This window comes from Nanorana parkeri, unplaced genomic scaffold, assembly GCF_000935625.1.
Source record: "Nanorana parkeri isolate BGI_ZX_2015 unplaced genomic scaffold, ASM93562v1 scaffold1107, whole genome shotgun sequence".
Classification (NCBI taxonomy): Eukaryota; Metazoa; Chordata; class Amphibia; order Anura; family Dicroglossidae; genus Nanorana; species Nanorana parkeri.
Window position 1 is genome coordinate 61,687 of NW_017307375.1, and position 27,763 is coordinate 89,449.

Here is a 27,763-nt window from a genome sequence, read left to right on the forward strand (position 1 = left end):
GTAGATCTATATGGATGTTTTTATTTAACATAGGTCTCTCTGAGCTCTACAGAATTAATTAACACTTGGTCTACTTGGATAGCATTTTAGAAAATGTTTTATCTATAGGACTTTGTAGACATGTCTCTGTCTGTCTTAAATGTAAACAGGTGTATGACAATGTTACATTGTCCTTGCCATTGTGCTCCTTATACTGTGCTCATGGTTATATATATGTCTGGCTAAACAGGTCTTTATATAATAATGCTATCTTTGGAAAACCGGCTTAATGACATATTTCAGTTACAAAAACAACAAGTAGTGTATTATTTTCCTCTATCTTTTTCGGTTTCTTCAGGTCGCGAACTTGGCCTGCTCAATTTCCAATAACGAAGATGGTGTGAAATTAGTCCGAATGGCGGCCACTCAAATCGATAGTTTGTGTCCACAGGTATGTCTCAATAATTTCTTCAGATAGGGACCAGTAAATCGATCCATACACTGACCTTAACTATGATGTTTTTGAGGTTTTAATGATCTTTGAGTAAAACTACCCATACACCAAGCCATTTAAAATCTTTAAAAAATGGTTGTCGTCTTTTAATTAATCAGTCCTTATAGAATTGGTTGGCTTTTACACACACTGATCGGTTAATAATGTAATATATGGACAAGCCCTTGCTGGTACGGGGCCACATGCACTGTATTAAAGTGTTGGTATTTCCACCCTGCCACTAATCATATTTAGAATAACATTGTCCAGTATAACTCTCCAGGACAGGTTTGAATCTCACTGGCGGCTATCAATCAAGAATAAGCACAGCACTTAAGGAGAACCTGTAACGACAGAAGTATCTGTGCAGCCATTCTAAGCTCCTATTTAGGCTATAGGAAAAGGCAAGTTTCCCATCTGTCACGTCTGTCTTCTGATTTAATTGCTTAGTGAATTCCTGACCTGTAACAAGCAGATCAGGAGTTCTGTTTTCACCGAATATACAGTATATTAGTTCTGTGTCAGAGAGCCTAGAGGATAAGTATGACATTTAGGAAACTATTGAGAAAAGATTTGGGCCACATAGGAAGTGCATTGTTCTCAATAACTCAGCTGACCTAAAGGCTTGTATTGATCTATAAAACACATCTATTTTGGGATCTATCTATCTATCTATCTATCTATCTATCTATCTATCTATCTATCTATCTATCTATCTATCTATCTATATTACACACTTTTGTTTGGAATATTGTAACATCCCCATCAAGTTAATTTCTGGTGGGACACCTGCCGGAGCGTCAGAGGTTGCTAACAGCTAGGCAGGGTGATCTAGAGACCTTACATAGCTCCCCGTCTGGGTCTTAGCAGTGTCACTCTCATCCAGCACCAATTTACCCCACCCACACACACACACACACACACACACACACACACACATAGTGCACCATCCAGCAACACACTCCTTCACCCCCAGCCTCAGGTGGCAAAAAGGCTAGGGATGCCCCTGTATTCTTCCTTCATTTTCAGAATTTCTTCATTTCATTTTCATATGAAATGGGCCAGTGACTTGATCTGCACATGCTTGCTCTATTCATACTACATTATATACAGTACAGATGTACCCATGCTCATTTGTCAAGTAATGGATGATGAATTATGTGGTCTCATAGTCTTTTCTCCTTGCAGGTGATCAATGCCGCTCTGACATTGGCTGCCAGGCCCCTGAGTAAAGTGGCTCAGGATAATATGGATGTGTTCAAAGACCAATGGGAGAAGCAGGTTCGAGTTCTTACAGAGGCTGTAGATGACATCACATCTGTAGACGACTTCCTTTCAGTCTCTGGTAAGTCACTATCTGATATCTCCAGTCTAGTGCAAAAATAACATTGCTGTATAGAGGTGAAAAGGAATTCACATGTTGTCCAATATATCACTAATCTGAGCTCTCTGGAAAAATCAGGTGAGCAAAAGTATTTTCCTCAGTTAAACTTTAGAAGAATAAGTGTTGAGGTGTATGTAGATGCCCACCAAGGCCACTTCTACTCTACATTTCCTTTAAACACAAATCTTTGTGGCTGCACAATTATCTGCTCCCTGCAGATAGTAAAAATGGTTATAGAACCTATAACTGATAATGAAAGTTTTGTTTTTTGATGTTAAGTGTTTACATACAGATGAAATGTTGTAACATAATGGTTAACTGCTCATTTTGTGTATTTAGGGGCCAAAATACAGAAGATTAACTCACCCAACCCCCGGTCCTGCGGTTGTCAGCACTGACATCTCTCCCCCTCCGCCGGGCATGTGATATGTTTCACTTTGTCCTCACATCTAATGCAGGTGAATGGACCTGCATTAGACGATGTGATGACACAATTGGGGCTTAGAAAGCCGGAGCCTGGGGAAGAAGAGGCTGCAGGTCTAGCAGCCAGGCAGGACCGAGGATCGGGTGAGTATATTTTCTTTGTTTGCAATCCAAGACCAAAACAATCAGTTAACTCTTGCATTGCAGGGGTAGCCACTGCACAGGTAAATTGTTTTAATTTCCTGGAGTGTTCTTCAAGATTACATTGGGGGCTAGTGTTAGGGTCACAGGGAGGGTTAGTGTTAAGTTTACAGTGAGGGTAAGTGTTAGGGATACAGGGTAATGGGAAGATTAGGTTCCAGGGAAGGTTAGTGTGAGAAGCACTAGGACAGGGCAACTAATGTGTTAAAGTAGATATGTCTACAGTGTCACAATACAGGTTGTTTTCTAGACAGCCCTGTTTTTTTCTTATTCTCACCAACGTTATTGGAGGCAGATGTATGATATCCTGTACCATAGGCATGCGCACAGGGTGTGGCGGGTGTGCCAGGGCACACCCTAATCACTCTGAACACAGCACTGAAACCGCAACAGTGGGTGCTGTGTTTTTAATCACTGAGCCAGTGGAGAGCTCAGAAAGATCTCTCTGTGATACAGAGCACAACAGCATGTACTACTTACATTCCTCACATAACAGCTGCAGTTGTTGGTGCCTGGGAAGCAGTGCATGCAGTGCAATAAGATCTAGTGGTCAAAAGTCATGATAACCCTATTTGCAAAAATCAGAACAAACAGCTACATGTCTGGAAGCCATGCGTGTTGCTTGTTATAGGTACTACCATAATTATTCTCACCTCTCTTCTCCTTCAGGTTCTATAGTAAAGTAGCAGGAATAGTACTCAAAAGTTACTGCAGGGCCGGATTCCCGGAAAGGCCACCGAGGCCCGGCCTCGGGGCGGTACTGAGCAGAGGGGAGGCACACCCGACGCCCCGGAACATGGAGTTCCGGGCGCCGGCGGTAATTTATTTTCTACATTTAGCTCTGCTTTGCACAAGCAGGGCTAAATGTAGAATAGGAGAAATCACCTTTTTCTTTACAAGTAATCTCGGCGATGTCGCCGAGATCACTTGTAATTAGACTGCCGGTACGTCCTCCCTCCCCTGCACTTACCTCTCTCCATGCTGCGTCCTCCCGGCACCGCCCTCGCTGCCGCTGTCTTCAGTATGGAGAGCAGTGAGCAGAGCGGCAGGGTTAAAAGTAACCCTGCCGCTTCGTGTAGGCAGTGAGGGCGGGGAGCTGTGCTCTTCCTCTCTCACATGTCACAGGAGTTCCAGCACAGTGCTGTGCTAGAACTCCTGTATTGGAGGTGACAGGTTCAATAAAGAGAACCTGTCACCACCAAATGCTATCACACAGTGAATTGTTAGGTCCTGTGTGATAGCAGTAAAGTTAGGTGAAAAAAAATGATTAAAAAATTATTACGTAAATAAATAAGTAAAAATAATAAGTAATAATAATTACATTAAGCAAATAAAGTAATAAATTAAGTAAAAGATAGTAAGAAAAATATAAAAAAAACGAAAATAATTATGAATAAAAAATAATAAGATAAAGAATTATAAAAAAATAAAATAAGTAAAAGATGACAAGATAAATACAAATTTAAAAAGTAAAAAAATAAATAAAAAAATAAAAAGTGATAAAAAAGTTTAACAAAAAAAAACTGCCATTCTCTTGGTGGGGTGGGGGCATTGCGGAACCCGACCTTGAGGCGGCAGGGAGGGTAAATCCGGTCCTGAGTGACTGACACACTTTATTTCCATGCTGCAGTACTGAAGACACCTCAAAGATCTGCAAGCTCTTAAAGGAGAACTATGAGGTCAGTGTTTTTCCCCATAGTTCTCCTTAGGGTAATGGGAGGACACAAACTAGCATCCTCCCGTTACCCTAAGCTCAGTATACCACGAGCTACAGCTACAGCTCGCGGTATACTGAGATGCCGCAGCCGGAGCGGATCCCGACTTAGACGACGGGATCCGCCCAGCTGCGTGAGTGACAGCTGGATCTGCCTATCTAGAGGCAGAGCCAGCTGTACCCGCCCCCTCCCCTGTCCGTTCCACCAGTCAGCGCTGGCAGATCGGAGCGGGGAGAGGGGAATCCAGCCCCTCCCCCTGTCACGGCAGAGAGCCGTGACAGGATCGAGAGGTGAGCGAACCCGGTATGTGTTCGCTCACCTCCCTATCTACTGAGCCGACCTGTGACAGTCTCATTGTCACAGGTCGGCTAGAACTATGAGGTGAGTGAAAAGCACTCACCTCATAGTTCTCCTTTAAGCCACAAATACCAGGCTTTAGGTGACTTGATGTAAATGCCCCTATACCTTAAGAATTGCATTACACAAGCCCTTTATTGTTGCTATAGTTTTTATTTTAATTCTGCTGGGTTAGATGTATTACTTTTTTGTGATTCCAAAGACACTAACATTTAAAAACACCCCTAGACCCAATCACTCTGGTCACCCCGAGCATCTCTGAAGCAGTATATCCTGCTGACATCTGCTGATTTTTACTCAGCACAGCAGGTCGGGTTTCTGAAGTGCACACATGCCCTAATCAGGAAAGCTTAAGTAGAATGCTGGATGCTCAGCTTGTACCTGATCACCAGGTTAGTTTGTCTGTTCATGCCCTGGATTTGGGTCTATATGTCTTCTGCCTGCACTACTATTTTAGATTGTTTGGACTGTATTTGCACTCTGCTTATATGTGCTTATCCTGATCAACTGCTTTTTATATCTGTTACTGTCAGTAATTTCTCTGTCTACCTGTCTAAAACCTGGACTCTGTTTAAGATCAGGTTGTTTGTGCTTGATCTGACCATTTAATGCCTGATAATTGGCTATCAGGGGGTCCACTGTACTCTGTCTTCTCCATTTCATAGATCTGTTAGACTGTTTGTTAAAAAGATCAAAATAACTATGTATTTACTCTGTAACTGGGATAACTTTGTAATGATGCCGTCGCTCTGTCATTTATTGCTGAAATGGACTGCTCTGTTGAGTTATGGTACTCGGTGATGTCTGAGTGGGAGATATTGAACCATAATTAACTATGCCTCCAAACATTTATTAAGATCTATAACTCAATCTCTTCTGCATTTTCTTTAGATTGCAAATTACTCTGGGTATTCACTGGAATTATTTGAGTTGTCATTCGTTATGTTGCAATGAATCAGAAGCATGCTGACTTCTGGGCTTCAATTACTTTAGTCCTGCAACCTTTATCAAAAGCGCTGAAAAGCAATTGGCTGAATGGCTGATAGACACTGGTCGCCTGCCACCTTGTTACTCTCATTTAGCACAGATCTCACTTCATGTCCAATTTTACAGCAACCTCAGGAAAGAGATTCTGGACATTTTATTAGCTGTGCCCTCTAAGCAAGGATCAATACGTTTTTCAGCCAGATATTATCATATCAGATGCTTGCCATTTTGAACAAAGTTGGATAACACTGTTTAAAATGAAATCAACCATGGACAGCTGAGAGCATTTTTTTTTTCGGTTGCTGAAGCTTTAAGCTGCCCATACACCTTACGACCATCGCAAGACTTTTGTCTTGCGATGGTCATATGCTTCTTGAAAGCCCGTACGATCTGCCCACCTTGGACGGGCAGATCGTACTTGCGATCATCAAAAGCCCGCCCCGCTGAGGGGCGGGCTTCCGATGACGGCAATGCAGAACGGGCAGTGTGCGCGTGCGCACACCGGCCCGTTCCGCAGCTATCGGGCGAGCAGGCTAGAAACCCGCCGAGAATCGTACGATTCTCGGCAGGTTTTCGAGCATGTTGGCTCGACAAAAGACGTACGACCGTACAGTAGAAACGGTCGCACATCTTAGTTCACACTGCTCGATTCTCGTACGATCGCGGGATTTCGCCCGATTCTCGTACGAGAATCGAGCAGTGTATGGGCACCTTTAGAGATAAATACTCTGGGCAAAAGAAGCTCCTAATTAACAGGACACTGATGGTTGGTAACATTTTGAAAAACATGACAGATCTGTGTATTTATTATTAAAGAATAACTGCATCTTCTTGATAAAAGATATAAAAAGAACAGCTGTACTGTGGTGCTCTTTATAAACCATACTCAGTAGTTTTTAGTCCTAAAATAGTTTTGCAGCCCAGGGTGTCCTCAGATAGAACAGTGGCTGGTAGCTGTGCAGTCAAAAGGAATGTAGAGGGTTTTTCTTTGTTATTATTTTTAGATATGCACATAAAAGAGTATAATATATTTTTTTAAGTTTTTATTTTAAATAGTCTGCAATAATACATGCACATGGGGGCAGCTCTATTTCCTCAATACTGTATATACTCGAGTATAAGCCGACCCGAATATAAGCTGAGGTACCTAATTTTACCACAGAAAACTGGGAAAAAATATTGACTCGAGTATAAGCCTAGGGTGGGAAATGAGGCAGCTACTGGTAAATGTACAAAATGAAGATAGATACCAATAAAATTACATGAATATTTATTTAAAAGAAAAACAATAACCTAGCTCTGTAAGTGGAAAAGGGGGTACAGGGCTACATATCATGTACTACGGATCATTTAACCCATTCATATTAGCAGAGGATAATTGTAAATCTATTGTTCAGTGCATTCTATATGTAGTATATAGTACATGTACATATAGAGTGCCTGCAACAATACATTTACAATGATCCTCTGCTAACATGAATGGGTTAAATGATCCATAGTACAGGGCTACATACAGATCATTTAATCCATTCATGTTAGTATAATTGTAAATGTATTGTCTGCACTGTATTAGCAGTATATACTCTATATAGAGTATATACTGCTAATACAGTGCAGACAATACATTTACAATTATACTAACATGAATGGATTAAATGATCTGTATGTAGCCCTGTACTATGGATCATTTAACCCATTCATGTTAGCAGAGGATCATTGTAAATGTATTGTTGCAGGCACTCTATATGTACATGTACTATATACTACATATAGAATGCACTGAACAATAGATTTACAATTATCCTCTGCTAATATGAATGGGTTAAATGATCCGTAGTACATGATATGTAGCCCTGTACCCCCTTTTCCACTTACAGAGCTAGGTTATTGTTTTTCTTTTAAATAAATATTCATGTAATTTTATTGGTATCTATCTTCATTTTGTACATTTACCAGTAGCTGCCTCATTTCCCACCCTAGGCTTATACTCGAGTCAATATTTTTTCCCAGTTTTCTGTGGTAAAATTAGGTACCTCAGCTTATATTCGGGTCGGCTTATACTCGAGTATATACGGTATATTCTCACGCTCTGCTTTCTGCTTCACAGTGCTACACAATGCTTGTCATTACTGCTCTTTGTCTCAATACAAATCTATTAGGTCTATTCACTAAAGGGTGGAGAAGGCAGGAGAAAGGAACAATCTAGGACAACATAGCTGATATAGAAAAATTCTCCAATACAGCTCACTTTCCAGTTCAGCTATTTTGCGCTAGATTGTTCACTTCTCCTGCCTTTTCCAAACTCCTCACCGTTTAGTTAATAGGCCTGTATGAGTTAGTCAATTCTTTTAAAAAAATGTGTGTCAACTTGGCCCTGTGTGCGTGTCCAATAAGGACTTTACATTGTAAACTACTCAAAGGAAGTGACAAAAAATAAACATTGCAGGGGTTTTAATCATTCCCTACTTTATCCAAAATAAACAGTTTTGCTTTAGATACACTTTTACTGAACCTGAATATGTTCAGCTGTGCTATGACACAGATATGACAAAGTATCAAAAGTGTCAAAACGACATGCTGACGTTATTGTGCTGAACATAATTAATCATGGTCCATAGACTCCAACCAGTCCTCTTTTTAGATGTTAAGCCCTACCATGTACCAACCAAAATTAGAAAGAGTGCCAACAGTGATTTGTGTCCCAGAAACCAGCGAGCTGTGCAGAAGTTACTATATAAGTCTGCTTACAATAATATAGACTTTAATTCCAGATTCAATAATGACTTGCAGCCACTACTAAATACCAATATATGTAAACTGGTTTGTCAAATATTATACATTTTACACTTTTTCTTAGGCAAAAGTACAACATCCTACAACAGAATGTCATCTTGAAATTCATTAGCACTTCATGGAACTATAATTCTATATTTCATTTCACAGAGAACCATATACTAGAGGACGTCAACAAGTGTGTCATCGCCCTACAAGAAGGAGATGTTGACACCCTGGACCGAACGGCGGGTGCTATCCGAGGTCGTGCTGCCAGAGTAATACATATTATAAATGCAGAGATGGAGAACTATGAAGCAGGCGTTTACACTGAGAAAGTTCTGGAATCCACCAAGCTGCTGTCAGAAACTGGTAAGCAAGTAGTACTGTATAATTCACAAGTACAGTTCAAGCAGGTTTGTATTGCACTTTTATTCAGCAAGACAGTAAACAAGTATAGCATCAATGCTGGAGGTCTTAGTGTGGTGAGTCCATAGTAAAAACAAAACATCTGCTCCTCCGAGCCAGTAAGTAAACTCAGGTCTGTCCCTGTATAACAGCATTTCCCCTGATGGGTGCCCCAAACAAACAGGCAGCTCAGGTAGCTTTTAGTGCTCTGTCAGCAGTCAGCCTTTTCACCCTGCAACAGGCTCTCACAGCAATGAAAGAGAGACCTGAGCATCAGTCAGCTCACATATATTACGGCCTGTGAGAAAAGTTGAGACTATTAATGAGGTCTGGCCACCAGGTAAGTTGTGGTTGTGTGATTATCAGGAGGCATTTTTTACTCCCAGGTCCAACATTTATGACACCCAAACAACCTCTTTATGTGCTGCATATTTCTCTTCCGGCCAAAGAGAAGTCACCACCTGGATTTCAGGCAGTGTTATGGTCTGCAGTTGCTTCAGTTGGCCAGGTCTAGGTTCAGCAAAGTTATGTCCCCAAAAAATGAGGTCAGCTGCCTGAATATACTGAATGACCAAATGTTTTCTTCCCTTCATCAATTGATTTTTTTCTTCACTGGCGGCACATTGGGCATATTCCAAGGTGACAATGTCAGGATTCATTGGGCTCAAATTGTGAAAGAGTGGTTCAGGGAGCATGACACATCATTTTCACACATGGATTGGCCACCACAGAGTCCAGACCTTAACCACATTGAGAATCTTTGGGATGTGCTGGAGAAGACTTTACGTGGTGGTCTGACTCTCCCATCATCAGTACAAGATCTTGGTGAAACATGAATGCAACCCTGAATGGAAATACATGTGACATTGCATATGCATATCAAAATGACGCCACAGCAAATGCATGCAGTAATCAAAGCTAAAGGAGGTCCAGCAAAATATTTGCATGCCCGACTCTTTTTTTGGCTGGGCAGTGTAATTGGCTAACAGCTTTGAACATGTGGAAATGCAATCATTTAAAATGAAATACAAACTTGCACCAGCAAAGCATAATAGCTACAGTTATTCCATATGCCTTTTAAAAAGTCCTTTACTTCCCCAAAAAAATAATCCAAAATCTTTTTATACAACATTGAATGTTTGTATATCTGTATATGATTCTTACTTTACACAGATACTTGAATCTGAAACTACTATATTTCAAGCAAACCTCACTCCCAACGTCCTTCCTTTTTTTTCCCCCAAACCGAAAGCAGCACAAAGTGACACGTTAGACATTTTCTCTGCAAAGAGAAAACTATTTTTCCCTCTACATATTTTTTTAAAGAAAAAAGGGTTCCTCTTAAGTGAAAATGACAGGGATGGTGATTCCATTTCAGATGTTATTGCTGAACTCTCCTAAGTTTAATATGTGACAGATTTTCCATTTGAAGCCGTCACACTGGAGAGGAAAATATAGAATGTTTTCACAGACCCGAATCCTTCAAGCTTAACACTTATTTATTCTGTGTTATTCCAGCAAAGGAAGACGGCCAGGGTCTTATCCTATATCTAATAGCTTTTGACACAGTGTTCATTAACATGGCTTAAAATCACAACTAATGGTAGTGTAGCACTCCTCACCTATCTGCGTTGTGGAATGACCCCCAAATAGCTTGACAGACTAGCATTTTAACATCTCAGGGTGGAACCTTTTCTGATTGTGGAGTAAAACAAACAGTTGGGAGTCAGTTACTTTATGGTTAGGGTCATAGAATACGCCAAAACAACACAGTTTTCAAGGCATTCTTATATCAACAACAAAATAATAATGGCTATAATAGTATAGTAGCAGCCTACTACCTGGTGGCTCTAATATTTTAGTAGCAGCCACCCAATAACAATTGGCCCTTTGACTTTTTAAAAAGAAGTCATAGGTACCTTAAAGTGTTGAGTAATGAGGTCCATCCAGCAGCAGCTTCCCCTAAGTTCTCGTGGACACTCAATGTTCCTTCAGGCCCTGGGACAGACCAGCTCAGATTGGGCCTTGGCATATGCCCCAGCGGAGACAAGACCCAAGAAAAGACCTCCTTACTGTGGTATCCCCACCAGGTCAATTCCCAACATGGAAGAACAAGGATCCTTCCAGAAGGTTGCCACAAATATTTACCTTCCCCCCTTAGCTTACATTTATGAAGTAAATCCCTCAGGGATTGTTCAGGACTGATAAATACTCACAAGCCAATACATTTTTACATCTCACACTAACTTCTCTAACTAGATAGTTCCTTCAGGCCCTGGGACAAGCCAGCTCTGCATTTTCGGACCTTGGCACATGAAAGCAGCTGGGACAAGGCCCAAGAAAAGACCTGTGAAAGTTGAGAAAAAAGTTCAGGAATGAGCTCTCTTTCTGCAGAGATCACCACAGTAAAAGCAAGCAGCTGGCCTGGTGTCCATGCCTTGTTTGCCCTGTGGGAACAGCACATCACCTCGCTCGCAGTCAGGTAACGTGAGCTCTCAGCCCTGCCGCTGTCAAACTGAGACTCTCAGTTTGACAGTGACAGGGCTGAGCGCTCATACGTTTCCTCGATCGTCTGTACGGTCCATCCACTCGGTCTTCTGGAGCTCTGCCCACCAGCCAATGAGAAGAGACCTAACCCCTCCCATCCACCACACGAGGATCTCTAGCTGGGAGTTTGGAGTTTATCTTCAGCAACAGATGGAGACTATGTCGGCACGCTCTTGCCAGCTCCCGCCCCCGAGACATGGCCAGCACAGTACTGGTGAGTGGCGGCCTGGAGAGCCCTGAGGAGAGCGTGTGGAGAGCGCTGGTTTAACCAGGGCCCTGCGGGGTCTCACTAGGGCTCTGTGGGGTCTAACAAGGCTGGTTAGACCCCACAGTGCCCTGGTGAGACCCCCCACAGGCCTGCTACCCTGGTGAGACCCTACAGAGCCCTGGTTTAACCAGGCCTCTGTGGGGTCTCACAAGGGCTCTGTGGGGTCTCACCAGCCCTGGTTAAACAAGGGCTCTCTAGAGCCTCACCAGGGCTCTGTAGCGTCTCACCAGCCCTGGTTAAACCCCACAGAGCCATGTTGGGACCCTACAAAGTCCTGGTGAGACCCTATAGAGCCCTGGTTTAACCAGGGCTCTTTGGGATCTCACCAGGGCTCTGTGGGATCCCACCAGGGCTCTGTGTGGTCTAACCAAGCTGGTTAGACCCTACAGAGCCCTGGTGAGGCTCTAGAGAGCCCTTGTTTAACCAGGGCTCTTTGGGGTTTTACCAGGCTCTGTGGTGTCTAACCAGTCCCCACAGAGCCCTGGTGAGCCCTCACAGAGCCATGGCTAAACCAGGGCTTTGTATGGTCTCACCAGGGCTCTGTGGGATCCCACCAGGGCTCTGTGTGGTCTACCCAAGCTGGTTAGACCCTACAGAGCCCTGGTTAGACCCACAGAGGCCTGGTTAAACCAGGGCTCTGTAGGGTCTCACCAGCCCTAGTTAAACCCCACAAAGCCCTGTTGGGACTCTACAAAGCCCTGGTGAGACCCTACAGAACACTGGTGCTGGTGAGACCTACAGAGCCCTGGTTTAACCAGGCCTCTGTGGGTCTAACCAGGGCTCTGTAGGGTCTCACCAGCCCTAGTTAAACCCCACAAAGCCCTGTTGGGACTCTACAAAGCCCTGGTGAGACCCTACAGAACACTGGTGCTGGTGAGACCTACAGAGCCCTGGTTAGACCCACAGAGGCCTGGTTAAACCAGGGCTCTGTGGGGTCTCAGCAGGACTCTTTGGGGGTCTCACCAGCCTGGTGAGACCCCTCCGAGCCCTGGTGAGACCCTACAGAACACTGGTGCTGGTGAGACCTACAGAGCCCTGGTTAGACCCACAGAGGCCTGGTTAAACCAGGGCTCTGTGGGGTCTCACCAGGACTCTTTGGGGGTCTCACCAGCCTGTGTAAACCCCACAGAGACCTGGTGAGACCCCACAGGCCTTAGTGGGACCTCATGTTTAGGTTTTGCCTAAGGCCTCGCAAACTCTAGAGCTGCCTCTGATCACAGGAGTACCAAGCAGCTGGTGCCCAAGGCCCAAGGTTGAAGAAGGGCCTGACGCTGGGGTAGGGGAAGCCTTTGCAGAGAACAGCAAAGCATCCCTTTTATCTCCCATATTCGATAAAATGCAAGCTACTGTATGTTGAAATGTCCTGAGTCTGACTAAATACCGCACCGACCACCAGAGAACAATACATTGTTAGTTCTCACACTAATTACTGGAGACAACTCAATAGCTGCAGGCATACGCATGGGATACGTATTGGCTGTATACAACAGTCATGTGTATTCTTACTTGAATCTTGCTCTGCTTGTGTATTTCTTCTACATCTGTCACAGGTGCTCTCTACAGGCTGCCTGTTTTCTGCAGGCAGCCTGTAGTAGGTAGAGCCTGTTGGGTTCCTCCCACAGCTCTGTTTTCTACAAAGGATATGTGCAGTATAGTGATGATGTCACTGCTACATTTACAAGTTATGGTTTGGGTGGGTAAAGGCATTTAGTGCACACAAAGTTGGTTAATATCCTTTGTAGCTATATATTTAAATGGAATTTTTCGTGCTCAGAGTTTAGCTTTAAAGAAATTATTTATTTTTGCTCCTTTTTAAATTTGTTTTGCTATTTTCTGTTCAAAATGTTCATGTTCTGGCGTGGTTGTAAAATGCTTATTAAAAATTATCTAATTTTCTTTAAAAAGACGGGTTAGTTACAAACATAAGGCAAAAAGAAGGAATAGATAAGAAGGAAAAGCAGGAGAATCCCCACAATATTAGTGTGGAAATAACTGTAATAACTAAAGAGGTTCAGATACTAAGGGCGGTATTCGGTACAAGTGCAAGTACAGATACTTTTCCAGCTCCAAGACTAGACTAGAGAAAAATTCAAAAGTTCGGAGGCAGCTGTCATTTTTAAGGAGCACACGGAGCTCCCGGGATTTGTGCATCCCTGTTTAAATGTTGATTTATTTTTGTTATACATACATATGAGTGATGCACCAATACCATTTTTGCAAGTACAAGTACTGATACTTGCCCAAGTACCCACAGATACAAGTACTGATACATTTTTGTTTAGTGTCATGTGACGGTTTTTCTAAAACAATGCATACTAATGCTTTCAGGAAAGTGGTGGAGCGTCAGAGCTAAGTGCCAGCTGCAACCGCTGCAACCCTGGTAGTTCTCGTGAAGTATCGGCACCAGTATCTGAACTGGTATATGAACATTCCTAGTAATAATAACAGACGACAAGAGAACAACCTTCCCCTCAGGTTGCAGTGCTCTTGTTAGGGGGAGGGGTTAATTGAGCTCTGGTAAAGTGGGACTAAGATATTAAGGGATAGTGGAGTTTAGAAGAAAATAATATGTGTGCAGGATGTCCTAACATGGGCACCTGGTCCTGGCTCTCATCCGAAAGTAATTACAATGGTTCTCCAAAAAAGACTTATCTGTGAGGTTTTATTTAAATATTAGTATTAATAAAGCGATATTGGTAGTATTGACTAAATAGTCAAGAAATATGGGAATAGATGCATCAAGCTGATGAAATAAGTTAGAAATGACAGGTCCTCTTTAATTAAAAAAAGGCCAATAATCTTTTAAAATAACCTTCCTGCAAAGCGGTACAAATTGCAATGTGATAAAACCCATCTTTCATTCACTCTTTCATTTTAATTTTTAAATGTAACCAAACTTTGATGCAGGTCGGCCAAAGAAAGATAAGATTTCCTTTAGCAGATCTTCTGTTGTTCAGAAAATGTAGATCCGACTTCAGAGCAATCCTTCCTCTCTGTGTTTCTCTCACAGATGTAGTCGAAGAGCTCCCGGAATTCTGCCACCAACGAAGCCTAGAGCAGTCCCAGAAGGAAGTCTAACACATTAGCACTTCTATGGGAGATCAGAAAATTTCCCCTGGCTTTTCTAGCTCCCAGTTACACAGCTGTTCATTTGTGGATGTGAAGGATCTGTAAAAAAAAAAAAAAAAACCAAAGACTGCATGCAGCGGCAGGAATGGGGCTGCTGCTTCCTGTCTGTGTGCCTGCTCCCACATCCATACTGACCACCTTCTTGGCAGCTGGCTGTAGTAGGAATGTGCGCCCTCTGCTGTGCACAAAATGGAAATGGTGCAGTTGAACTGTTAAGCTTTGCATTGATAATGGGATGTATGAGAAAAAAAGAAAACAACTTTATAGTCCACACTAACACACACCACTCACATCCCAAACACCAATTTCAACCTGATCCAATTGTGACTGGTTCCCAGGTGCAGGCTAAACAAATGTGCCACTGTCTCTGTATTACAAAAGACCAACAAAAGCCGTACTCTACTGGGACGCCACCAGAATAAAATCATTTATGAATACTAAAGTAATTATAAACACACAAATTCAGTTATCCACATTGATCGTCAGCTTCTCACATGTTTCACCTGTTGGGCTTAATCACACTCTATGATTGAGCCCAACAGGTGAAAGGCATGAGGGGTTGAGGATTGTTGTGAAATCCCAGTGGAGTGTTGCTTTTGTTGGACTATTTTGGTAGAAAAAGGAAAGTTTTAAAAAACACAAACAGATTGAAACACCTTCTGAGCACCTTATGTTGCCGGTTCCCATTTGTCTCTCGAAGCGCAACTGTGCAAGCCACTGATGCAATAACTCACTAAGCATCTAAGCTTTTGGATTTCTATGACATAGGATAGAGGCCAGGAATGGTATCCTGTTTGTTTCTCTCCGCTGAGGTTTCCTTTAAGAAATATGCAATTATGAGTTGATCATCTGTTCAAGTAACAGAAAGCTGGTGCTGCTGTGTGACTGCAATTGGCAAATATGAAACGTTCTCATGTGCTGATGCCTCACTAAAAATAAATATCTATTCCATATAAAACCAAAATGTGCATTAGGATTTAGCATTTTGACTGCTTTATGTAAAGTTATCCCTAGACTGTACACTTCATCAATGCAGAGCAAACAGAGAAGATGGCTACATGTAAAGAGACCTGCACAGAGTCATGTAACTCCTCTTAATATGTTCTGAAAAATCTATAGTTTTGTTGCCAACTTGTCCACATGTGAGCAACAGATGTACAAGTCAAAACTGCCAGAAAACAATAATCCTCTGTTTTGTCACTGCCTTTACTGCAAGTGCCCATTGACCTTATGGAAAACACAACCATATCCATGTAATTTGAGGAATCAGGGGTACCAAGTACCCCAAACTACTGCTTGTGTGCCAGCTGTACCGAACATGTATGTACAGTAGTTCAAATCTGAATAGTCTCCAAACAGCTTAACACAAAGCCAAAAACCATATATCTTAAATGTTTTCACTCCCAAACTATTTGTGAATCCTACTTACAATATCCAGAATGGTCACACCACATTTTCGGTTACAGATACAAAATATGAGTATCAGCTCCCTCTTCCATCCTCCTGATTGGTCAACCAAGGTTCAGCAGCACAACAATAAGGTCATCCATCGTACTCTAGCTCGCGGTATATTGAGACGCCGCAGTATACTAAGACGCCGCAGCTGAAGCGGATCCCGACAATTGTACTGGGATCCGCCCAGCTGCGTGAATGACAGCTGGCTCTGCCTATCTAAAGTCAGAGCCAGCTGTACCCGCCCCCTCCCCCGTCTGTTCCACCAGTCAGCGCTGGCGGATCAGAGCGGGGAGGGGGGAATCCAATCCAGGATTGAGAGGTGAGCAAACGCCGGTATGTGTTCGCTCACCTCCCGATCTACTGAGCCGACCTGTGACAGTCTCATTGTCATAGGTCGGCTAGAACTATGAGGTGAGTGAAAATCACTCACCTCATAGTTCTCCTTTGAAGTGTATATAATCCAAAACACTGAACTCTTTTTTGCTCCTTTTTGGTTTTGTTATACACTGCCTGCCCCCCCAAAAAAAAGTCACCATGTGGATTTAGGTAAGCAAATAGGTCAGAGCCTTCCATTGGACAAGTATTATGATCTGGGGTTGCAAATAAAATATAAATCACACACTCTAATATTTTGTTGGACCGCCTTTAGCTTTGATTGAGACATGCTTTTTCTTGGCATTGTTTCCATAAGCTTTTGCAATGTCACAGGATTTATTTCTGTCCAGAGTTGCATTCATTTTTCACCAAGATCTTGTAGTGATGATGGGAGAGTCAGACCTGGGCGTAAAGTCTTCTCCAGCACATCCCAAAGATTCTCAATGTGGTTAAGGTCTGGACTCTGTGGTGGCCAATCCATGTGTGACAATGATGTCTCATGCTCCCTGAACCACTTTCACAATCTGAGCCCGATGAATCCTGGCATTGTCATCTTGGAATATGACCAATGTGCCATCAGAGAAGAACAAATCCATTGATGGAAAAACCTGGTCATTACGTATATTCAGGTAGACAACTGACCTTTTGGTGACATAGCATTACTGAGCCTAGACCTATTATCCAATGTAGGGCTCTTACATATTTGCTTAGCTGAATCCAGGTGGTGCCTTTTTTTTTTTTTGGACAGGCAATGTTATACATTTTGTTCTTAGGTTTACTTTAGATACACGTTAATGTCATATTTTATTTTATTCCCTTTTCCTTTGTTGTTCTGTCAGAAAAAAAAACCCTCATAATAAAAAAAGTTGTCAGGATATTTTCTTTTTTCACTGCTGTCACAAAACACCCAGTACACGGGGAAGAACACGTGGCCTCTTAATGTCTGTGTTTATGATGTGACTTTAGTTTACTTGTTTTCCTTGTTGTGTTGAGTATTTCCTTGAGCTATGCCATTTAGTGCAAAAACTCTTTGAAATCTGTGAGCTGACTTCCTACTCTCCATGATAGTTCAGCAATAATCTTCTATTTCTCACTCAGCCAAAGTGCTTATGTGTTATCTATCAGACAATCACATTTTCACTCCAGGCAATATCTGACGTTTTATATTCTCCTTTTGTTCACTTTAAAGTATCTGTAACAAGAACACTGTTGCCACCCAAGGATGTGCTCTGTGCTTATTTCCTCTGCATCTACAAATGGGCAGTGACATCCATTTGCCCAGCATAGCATTTGTCCATGGTCACATAGAGTCATTTGCTGAACATTGAACATGCCCCCTCAAACTCTCTTCTGTTCACCCTCATAAACCAGCCAAGACCCAATATCGGTTGCTTCACCTGGCTGATACAGTATGCAGTTCCAATAAAGGTTGGACCATGTGAAACCACCAAAAGTGGCAATAGCATGTGCTTCTGCTTTTCAGAAACTCATGTTATCTCTGTTGATCTTTATGCAAGCAGGCCAATCTCCTCATTGAGAAGAAAGAAGAGAATTATTTGCTGTGCATGTGCCATATTAATTATCTGGATGAGTTACTGGTATAAGCATGCCAGGTCCCAGGGGGTTTCATGGACAAGGAGGTCCTACTGCCTGTTGGCCTTGGCAAGACATCTAACCATTTTTTTTAAATAAATTATTTTTTATTAAAAGTTTTTAGTACAATACATGGCATAAACCCTCATGTCCGTCAAGGCACACAGTTCAGTACATAATAAAACAAATACTATAACATACAATACAAAACCGAACCCCATTATATGAACAGTTCCATAGTTAAGGTTCCCCCCGTCCCCAAGTAGGTGTGTGTCCCCCTAACGACAGCCGCCCCATACGGGGTGTCAGTATCTCATACAGGAATACCGTGTCTACAAGGTTGGATATACCAAGGTTAGGTATGCAAGGTTAATTTCACCACGAGTCCCTGTTGCACACAATTTTTTAACAATTTTTAATCATCTCACTGATTTTGGACATCCAGATATAGACTGTCTTTCAAAAATATTTTCCTTTCCTAAGATCTTGTTTGGATGGCCCAAGGATGCATGTATAAAGCTGTGAAAGATGGATTTTAGGAGTGCATCTCTGGTGGAGGCTTCACACCAATCAGGTGGGAAAATCCACTTAAGATGCTGTAGCTTTTCTCTGAGTTCAGTCACTCAAGGGGCGTCTAAATGCTGCTCATAGATTGAATTACACTGAGACCACTATCCATTATTTTTATTATATGTGTGAAAATATCAATATGCCATAATTGTGTAATCATATGTGGTATCTATTGCAGTTTTTTTTACAAAATCATGCAGTTTTACCATAAATCTCATGTAAAAGTAAATTTACAGAGATAATAACACAAATCATTACTCCCTAAAATAGATCACAATTCGCATTGGTGGTAATTGTGAGGGTCTGTGAGTTGTGTATTGAAGAAAGCCATTTGAGGTTGGAGGTTAAAGTACAAACTCTTGAGAAAGTGAGAGCATTCAAACCATTTATTTTATGTGCAGAAATATAAATACCACGTCTATGTGAGATATATATATATATCCTAATCTTAATGTGGATGATAAGGATTTTTGAAACCTTCAGAAGTTTTGTGATTGATAATTAATCATGTGACCTGTAGTCAAATAACTTTTTGTTTTTTTGTCTCTTCATATAGAGGGTAGAGGGTTAATGTTTCTTTCTTGGGTTAATTTTATCTGCACTGCTTCTGTAATTAACTCCCTTTTTCTCTCCTCTTTTGTAAAGTAATGCCCCGTTTTGCTGAACAAGTGGAAGTCGCCATTGAAGCACTGAGTTCCAATATCCCCCAGCCATTTGAAGAGAATGAGTTTATAGACGCTTCTCGCCTGGTATATGATGGTGTTCGGGACATCAGGAAAGCGGTACTTATGATAAGGGTAAGATGTCGTGGTGGTGGTATTCATCTTGTGACAACTGTTTATCTGTAAAAAATAAGTCAAGGCAACTGGACAGTTGCCTTGACTTATTTTATACCGATATACCATGACCTGGATGAATGAGAACCTTCACAGACATGTTATACTGTTGTACTTATGCACAAATATTTACAGGGTTATTCAGAAAAGGGTGAAGAGTTTGGAGAAGGCAGGAGAAGTGAACAATCTAGGCCAAAATAGCTGATTTTTAAAAATTGCCCAATTCAGCTCACTTTCCAGTTGAGCTATGTTGTCCTACATTGTTTGCTTCTCCTGCCTTCTCCAAACTCTCCAACCTCTCATGAATAACCCTGTTAATGTCAATGTCAACCAAAATCTAAACATTATATGGCCAATGCTTAGAGGGCAACCAACCATTACACTTATGTGAGCTTGTTGGACATACCATTGCAAAGCTAGGGTTATTTATTTGGAGTTGTTTCCCCATACCTTTGCAGATATAACAAAGGTATTGTCCTAAATTGTTCACTTCTTCCGCCTTTTCCAAACTCTTCACCCTTTTGTGAATAGCCCTGTAGGTGTTCGTTTTTGTCTAGGTGCTAAGGGCCCATACACACATCATCCAGTGTGTTCCAGCACCGTTCCGTGCCCTGAACTCACTGTATCGCATAAACCCCCACGCCCCAGAATGCGAGAGGCTTGGTTTATGCGATGCAGTGAGTTCAGGGCACCAAGCTGTGCTGGAACACACTGTATGATGTGTGCACTATACCTTAAAGGTAAATGTTATATTAACCCAAACCATGTAGCCAGCTGGCTATCACAGCGCTCCCTCTAGGCTGTCTCACCCTATACTGTGTATAGGATGTGATGACTCTTGGGACCTTAGACCACTGCACCGGAGAGGGAGAGAGGCTCCAGGGACCAGTCTTAAAGCAAGCTGGCTCTGTGGATTCGGTGACCTATAACCTAACCATTGCAGTGTGGGGGTAGCCCAACTGCAAGGGTTAACACAGTTTTGCTTTAACAGACCAAAACGTAGCGAGAAACAGGATTTCATTGTTGGGTTTTCAAACACTGCAGAATACTGCCCAGGAGATCAGAACCGCAAGGCTGACTGAACAGAATTTTCCTTTTGGAAATGAAAACACTTTACAGATTGTCCTTCATCTGTGCATTTAGTTGTTTTCCTGCAGCTTTAAACATAATACAAACTTCTGACTGAGTTAGCCCGTAATTGATTTTTCTTTCCTCGGCGGTCGCTCGACAAGGATGCTGATTGCATTGTCTGATATACCTTTATTCTCCGGGGAGAGAATATACAGATCTGCTTATGAAATGCCATTATCAAGGTATAGCGCATCGAGCAATAACATGTGAGAATACAATTGAAAATTAATCCCAGATGTGCAAAAAAAAACACCTCAAACGCTGTACTCGCTGAAAATACACAATTGTTTTCCGTTAAGGTTATCCGAAGTTTACTATTGGCCAGGGCATCTACTATTCAATAAATACATTTTTTTTTCTATGCTAAAGTGCTCAATTGAACTATATTCTCCTCCGCTGTGTTTACCTCATCAATTCTTTACAACAGAAAGTGGCCAATATTCTTCCCTGCCACTGTATCTGTCTCTTGCCTGTTGCTATCTATCTGTATCTTATCTCTGTTTATTGATCTTACCAGTCCGTTTGTCATTCTCTGAGCAGTTAAAGCATTAAAAGATCTTGGCAGTGTTAAAGCACAGGCTTTCTTCAATACACAATGAGAATGCCATTTTCTTTACCTCCAGAACATTATTCATCCGCTTTAAGCAATGGATGCTTTTAATTTTTGTGCTTATTACATTTTGAAGAAAGCTTCCCTCTTATCTAAATTGACTTCCCTGCCATTAAAACATATCAGTTGGCTTCTGGCTGGCTTGAAGTAAAGATGTATTGGGTAAATGTAGCACAAATGAGGGCTGGGTTAAGGGGCAGGCGCCTCAGGATAACATTATAATGGCACCTCACCTTTCTTGATTGCCCCTTTGGGCTCCTTGGAATAACTGAATTTCCATATATCAGTAATAGGTACGTCCCCCTCCAACCTCTCAAAATACAACTAGGCTTTAAAGCCTTTTTCTTGTTTATCTGCAAAGGTTCTCATTCATCCAGATCATGGTATATCTGTAAAAAATAAGTCAAGGCACATGGACTTGCTGTATTTTTCTGGAAGACATTTCACTGGTCATCCAACCAGCTTTCTCAATTCAGAATTACTTGTACAAAAAATATCTGGGACTAAATATGGTGAATGTTGCTCCAATCCACATAATCTGTTAGTCGCAACCAGATTTTGATTGCATTTGCATAATTGGAGTTAGGAGGTGTTAATAACCTGCCCAGAGAGAGGTGTTAAAACAGCAAAGGTGAAGACAGTCAAGTACGTATCCTATACAGGGAGGTGGACTGGTTTAAAAGAGGTGTGAAAGAGGCCATTTATGTAAAAATGGAAAGGGGAAGCTTAAATTTGTCTTGACTTATTTTTTACTTTTTCTTGTTTGGAGGCAGAGAAAGGGCCAATGGGCTTAAATGCAGAGTTGTAAGGGAAAACAACAGGGGAAACATCTTCCTAAAAATTTGCTGTGTAACCCAGCAAAAAAATAGTTTAGTTCAGTTTTGGATTGATTCAGATTTTTCTTTTTTTCGTTTTTTGGATTTCAGATCCGAAATTCAATTTGGTTCATTATCCAGTTTTCGGATCCATCCTAAGTTTCGTTTCGAAACGATCCAAATTTTTATTTCAGAACAAAGTCCTTACCTGTAATGCAACCCCAACAGCCACAAAAAAAGTCTGATTGGCCAGAGAACAGTCACATGTCCGATTTAGTTTTGAAGAAGATTTGCACAAAAATGCACAAAAACTAAGACCACATTATATATATAAAAAAATAATATTTCATGAAGGGCTGGGCTAAACAGCTCACACACCTTATTGGCTGTTGTGAGGCAGCTGATTGGGTTCAAAGGGTTTGCTGGGAATTCTGAGTTGTGTCCAAAATTGGAGGATAATGAATTTCATAAAATTTTTAGGAAAGTAAAATTTAAATCTAATTTGAATCTGAATCTCTACACTACTGATTATAATATACCCTTAAACTTGGGGCTGTATGGGTGATTCTGAGTAGTTCAGTCATGCTACTACATTCTCATGGGATCAATCTTTTTGTATATTTCACAATGTTGCAATGTAGGTTTATCAGCAGTGTGATTGAGAGATTGATTACAAAATGCTGCAATTTAATCCTGTTAGAAATTAGTAGCAATTCTTTTCTCCACCATAGACTTTAATAGGAACAGCAGATTAACTGTTCCACAATTGCTCCATTAGGAGCTTTTCCCATTTCACGTCAGTATACCCCTTGAGATGAATCTCCTGAGACTAATCTCCTAACAATTGCCCATCAATTAACGCAGTAATCTCCTAATAATTGTCCAGCAGTTATTGCAATGCACAGTGGCACATCATTTGCACCCCGACGTGTTGCTGCAACAGAAGAAGTTGTAAATGGGCCCCTAGACTAGATTCATACCTATGCATCTACATTTTCCTCTATGTTTCTTTACTGCTTTGGGCAGGAGTGCTGTCATACGTTGACATGCACTTTCCTTCCCATCAAATACCCCTATAATGTGCATCATTGGATAAAAAAAACAGACATGTTTTTGGCCAACTAACGTAATGCACCATTAAAAACACTAACAAAATTAGTTTTGCTGTTGCTTTAAATTTTTCAATTGACTCTTGGTTTGACTGTGTATAAAAAAGAAGGCTCATAAGGAGCTCTTATTGCAAAAGAACAAGTCCAGGAGCTTCTGTAATCCCCAGGAACATTTTTTTTAAAGTATATTGCACCCTTAAATACCACCTTAATTTCTTCCAAAATCCCCCAATGTTTTGACAAAATTTTGGGTATATGAAAACTCAGTTAATCTCATCAATAGTGCTTAAAGACCAATAATAGCACCAATTGTTAACACTCTCTACATCTGCCTTCGTAGACACCCGAAGAACTAGAAGATGACTCTGACTTTGAACAAGAAGATTATGATGTCCGAAGCCGAACAAGCGTCCAGACAGAAGATGACCAGCTCATAGCAGGACAGAGTGCAAGAGTAAGTGCTCATGAAACTTGACAGATGTGTTGTATGTAATTGGCTGCCTGTGTTCGCTCTATATGTATGTAACTATTCACATTTATAAGCCAATTTACATCTGGAATATAGATAGATAGATAGATAGATAGATAGATAGATAGATAGATACTGTGTGTGTATAATATATATATACTGTATTCATGCTCAATATAATACCTGGCCAACCGAATCCAATCCACAACTCCACCCTTTGTCTGACACCATATCAGGGCTGGATTTTTGTGATCACAGCCAACATTTATCACATACAGAACCAAATAACATCCTAGTAAACTATCAATACAAACATTAGCCATAACAAAATATTTGTAACCGGGATTAGGGACTTTGAAGGGTATAATAGGTCCCCAACAGCAGGACACCATATACCAAATGAATCTCCACATGACTCATTACCACAGGGATGCCATACCTGAGACGGCTCTCCAATCTAAATGACATGATAATTGTGGATGCCAAATACCCTGCTTGCAGTGAAAATGTTAGAACAAAATGAAACACATACTGTAAATACAATAAGTACTATCCTAAAGTTAAGAAAAAAGGGGCAGAAGAGTGGAAATACTGCTGCAACACTGCTGACTCCAACTGAATCTGGAATCTCCTCAGACCCTCCTACAGCTCCTCCTTATACCCCTCCCATCAACCAATTAGGTATGTTTCCCACCTCACATAACCTTTACTGCTTAGATAACTATCAAGTAATGGTACCCCTTCCTTCTCCCAAACCTGTCATGTAGGCCTTAAAAAGAAGCCTTCATCTGCTGTTCTAGGCTGGACCTTCTTTTTTTTGAAGAGGGAGAAGCGCACAAGCAGCCAATCAGCTGTGCTGCGGTGATCATATACTAACAAATAATATGCTGATATCGGGGGAAGGCAGAGTGACAGAGAGATAGGTTAATCAGTCTGCTGCCTCGCCTTAACTGTTCACTCACATGCTGGGGGAGAGAGAAGTGTTACTTACTGAAGCAGAGAAAAATCAGGTCCCTTCACCTGCTAGAAAGGGCTGTACTGTGTGACAGAACTGTGTAAATATTGGGGCTGAATGGACAGCTCCCACATACTTATTTCATATGTGTATTTAGCGGTTTGCCTGGAATTAAGCTTTAAGGAACTTGTGCTCATTATGAATGGGCTGCTATTGTAAGCAAAAATGGGCATGCACCATTTTTATGTGACACGGTGTGGGTGAGTTGTCTGCTACCATAGTAATGCCTTTGGGTGTCATTCAGAATAAATACTGAATTAAGTGACTGTTAAATGAGTACTGGCCCTTATTAATCTGGACATGTAACCATTACTCTTATGTGGACCGTCTATATCTCACCATAGCCACATGGATTCCAGTATGACAGATACAAATAAACAGTATTATATTTAATCTGCAACGGCAGAAAATAAATTGTGTAAAATGATTTGATATGAATATGTCTGATAACTTTTTTGGAAAATATGACACCAGTATATAAATAGCTACCTAAAATTGCCATGGAAAGTACAAGTTGTCGTGGAAACCAGTACTGTCAAATTGAGCACACAATGTTTAGTTTAAGATTAGAGAGCCAGGCGCTGTTTGCAGATAAACTAATCATAACCCCGATGATGATATAGAAAAACATGTTGACTTTTATGGGGGGGAAAAATAAAAAATCACCGGCTAATAGTGGAAAGAGCAGAATGTTACATTGCTGGGGGGAGCCCGCCCACGCAGTTTTTGTTTTTGACTAAGGGGATTCAGTGCCGGAAAAACAAAATCATGCTAGGAACCATTTCTACAGAACCCTGTTCTCTGACTTCTCTGCTACAATTACCCTGACTCAATGGTTTTCCTCGCCAACCTCCACCTCCAACTTGTGTCCGGTAGTGATGTAGAGGTTGGTGGAAGGAACCACTGAGACACAGAAGGTTGACACTACCAGAAGTGTTAGAGTCTCAAGAGAAGTCATTGGGTGATTCCTCTGCAAGTGGAATTTGGCGGCAACAGCAGCAAGAGAAGTGAGTAAATACTTGCTCTTTACAGGTAACCTCTTTCTTTGACATTTTATTTAGGAAAGAGAGTTGCTTTAACCCCCTGGTGCCCAACTTGTGTCCCTTTTGGCACTAATTGTGCAGTCCTTTTTTTACCTCTGACCTTGTATAATTGATCTTGTGGAGCAAGTGGACTGTAGAGAACACAAATATAGAAACATGAATTTGAAAAAGGGCAGTGACAGTGATTTCTCGCAGTTTCATGTAATGGATCTCGTCTGCTTGTCTCCTAAAATATGTTTCATGTCTAAGACTTTCTCTTGAAACATGTAAAATTATATGCAGGGCGGATCTCAACTCAGAGTTTTATAAGGGCATGAGGAGCCCTTACAGAAGTTCTAAAATCACAGTATTACTATCCTGTTATAACATCAGCAATGTAATAGGAATACATACTAGAGTTGTTTTTGATAATACAATCAAAGCGTACTTGAAAAAATCCCTTTTATGTAGTGAGTGCTGCCTTCTGTCTGCCCATCGCTTTCATCAACTTTCTGGATTCCCAGTGTGCTTTGTGTCTCTCTCTCTGCTGCTGGATGTGATGCAATTTTGATACTTCAAGACTACATAGCCCATTGCTTCCAACAAGCAATGATAATGTTACATTTGTTCAGACGTTGACTTAAGGAAGTAAATATTCACAAGCCGAGTATTGTGTGTCAGTGCATTGAGGAAGTGCATCCTACGGGCATCATCAATAAGTAAGTTTAGAAACTGCTAGATGGATATTGTTTTTAGGAGTGGGATATAACTTATGCAAATTCAATATAGAAATACAGATTTATTTTTAGTTTTTGACTATGAATATCCTTTAAAAGTTATCCTCTGGAACACTTTACTCCAACCTGTCCATCTATCTTCTACTCTGACTGCCTTTAGGCGATCCCTAAAGACTCATCTCTTCAGGTGAGCCTATCCCACCTCAACCTATCCCACCTCAACCTAACCACCACAAAGATAATCCCCATCATGTTCTCATACAATTCATCCCCACACAGCTACCTCCTGATGTATCACTTGCCCCTCCCTTTTAGATTGTAAGCCCTCATGGGCATGGCCCTCCTTACCATCTTGTCTTGAATTGTATTGTAATTGTGACATCTTCCTTATATTGTAAAGCGCTGCACAAACTGTTGGTGCTATATAAATCCTGTATAATAATAATAATAGGCACAGGACTTGTACTGTGCTGTGAACCAAAGAATCAAAGTCCAAGAGCCAAGAGGAGAGAGAGAAATATACTGCATTTCCATTGCTGTATGAAGTCGAGCATCCCTCACTTCCCTCTAGGCATGTATAGCTTACCCTGCAGGAGAGTGGGGACTCTGAGACTAGACCCCAGGGGATGCTTTTTTTATGAAGCTCTTCTTTTGTTTGAGGATGTCTGCAGATGAATTAATCAGCCAACAGACATGAAATCTGGATGGCAGCACAATTGACAACCCCTGTTGACCTCTCAGCAGGTGAGCGATTAAAGGTGAAAGGTTATCCTTGTGAACTTCACTTGGATACAGTAAATGAGCTAAGGTGTGTTTGAATTGCCCCTATTCTTCAAACCTCTTAAATCTGCATTGCACTTGATCTTGCGCTACAGTCAGGGATCATACATCCAAACTGCAAAACTTTTACTTTGATTGTGACAACTGCAAATACTGTATATTCAAACATCAATGTCAGACTAAATAATGGGCAGAGTATCCATCTAAAAGTGAATCTGGTTTCCAATTAAAAACATAAAAGCTATTTCTATAAGTACAGGCAGTCCATGGGTCACGAACAAGATAGGGACTGTAGGTTTGTTCTTAAGTTGAATTTGTATGCAAGTTGGAACAGGTTTATTTGTTACGTGTAACTCCAGCCCCAAATTTTTTTTTTTTTTTTGGATAGCATAGAGAAGGGTTAATGTTTGTTTTTCTGTGTGTGCCCCTTTTCAGAAGATTTCACCTCACTCTCTGTCCCTGTGACAATTGGATTTTGAAAATTGTGGGTTGTCGTGGAAACAAGGATTGGCGATAAAGCTTCAGTGGAGACACATTTTTCCCATGATAACTCTTACAGGAGTGAATTTCCCTTCCTAGGGGT

General features: G+C 41.4%; 1 protein-coding gene across 1 annotated transcript in view; it reads left to right on the plus strand.

The window, feature by feature from the left end:
* Window positions 1–337: 337 nt before the first annotated feature.
* The window catches only part of LOC108796403 (catenin alpha-2), a 195,745-nt gene continuing 168,319 nt past the window's right edge, over window positions 338–27,763 (plus strand). The window contains exons 1-5 of the mRNA XM_018567877.1: window positions 338–430; window positions 1,661–1,817; window positions 8,483–8,683; window positions 19,302–19,453; window positions 23,498–23,611. Of these exons, the coding sequence (XP_018423379.1) occupies window positions 395–430; window positions 1,661–1,817; window positions 8,483–8,683; window positions 19,302–19,453; window positions 23,498–23,611 (660 nt within the window). The 5' untranslated portion in view covers window positions 338–394. The remainder of the gene's footprint in view (window positions 431–1,660; window positions 1,818–8,482; window positions 8,684–19,301; window positions 19,454–23,497; window positions 23,612–27,763) is intronic.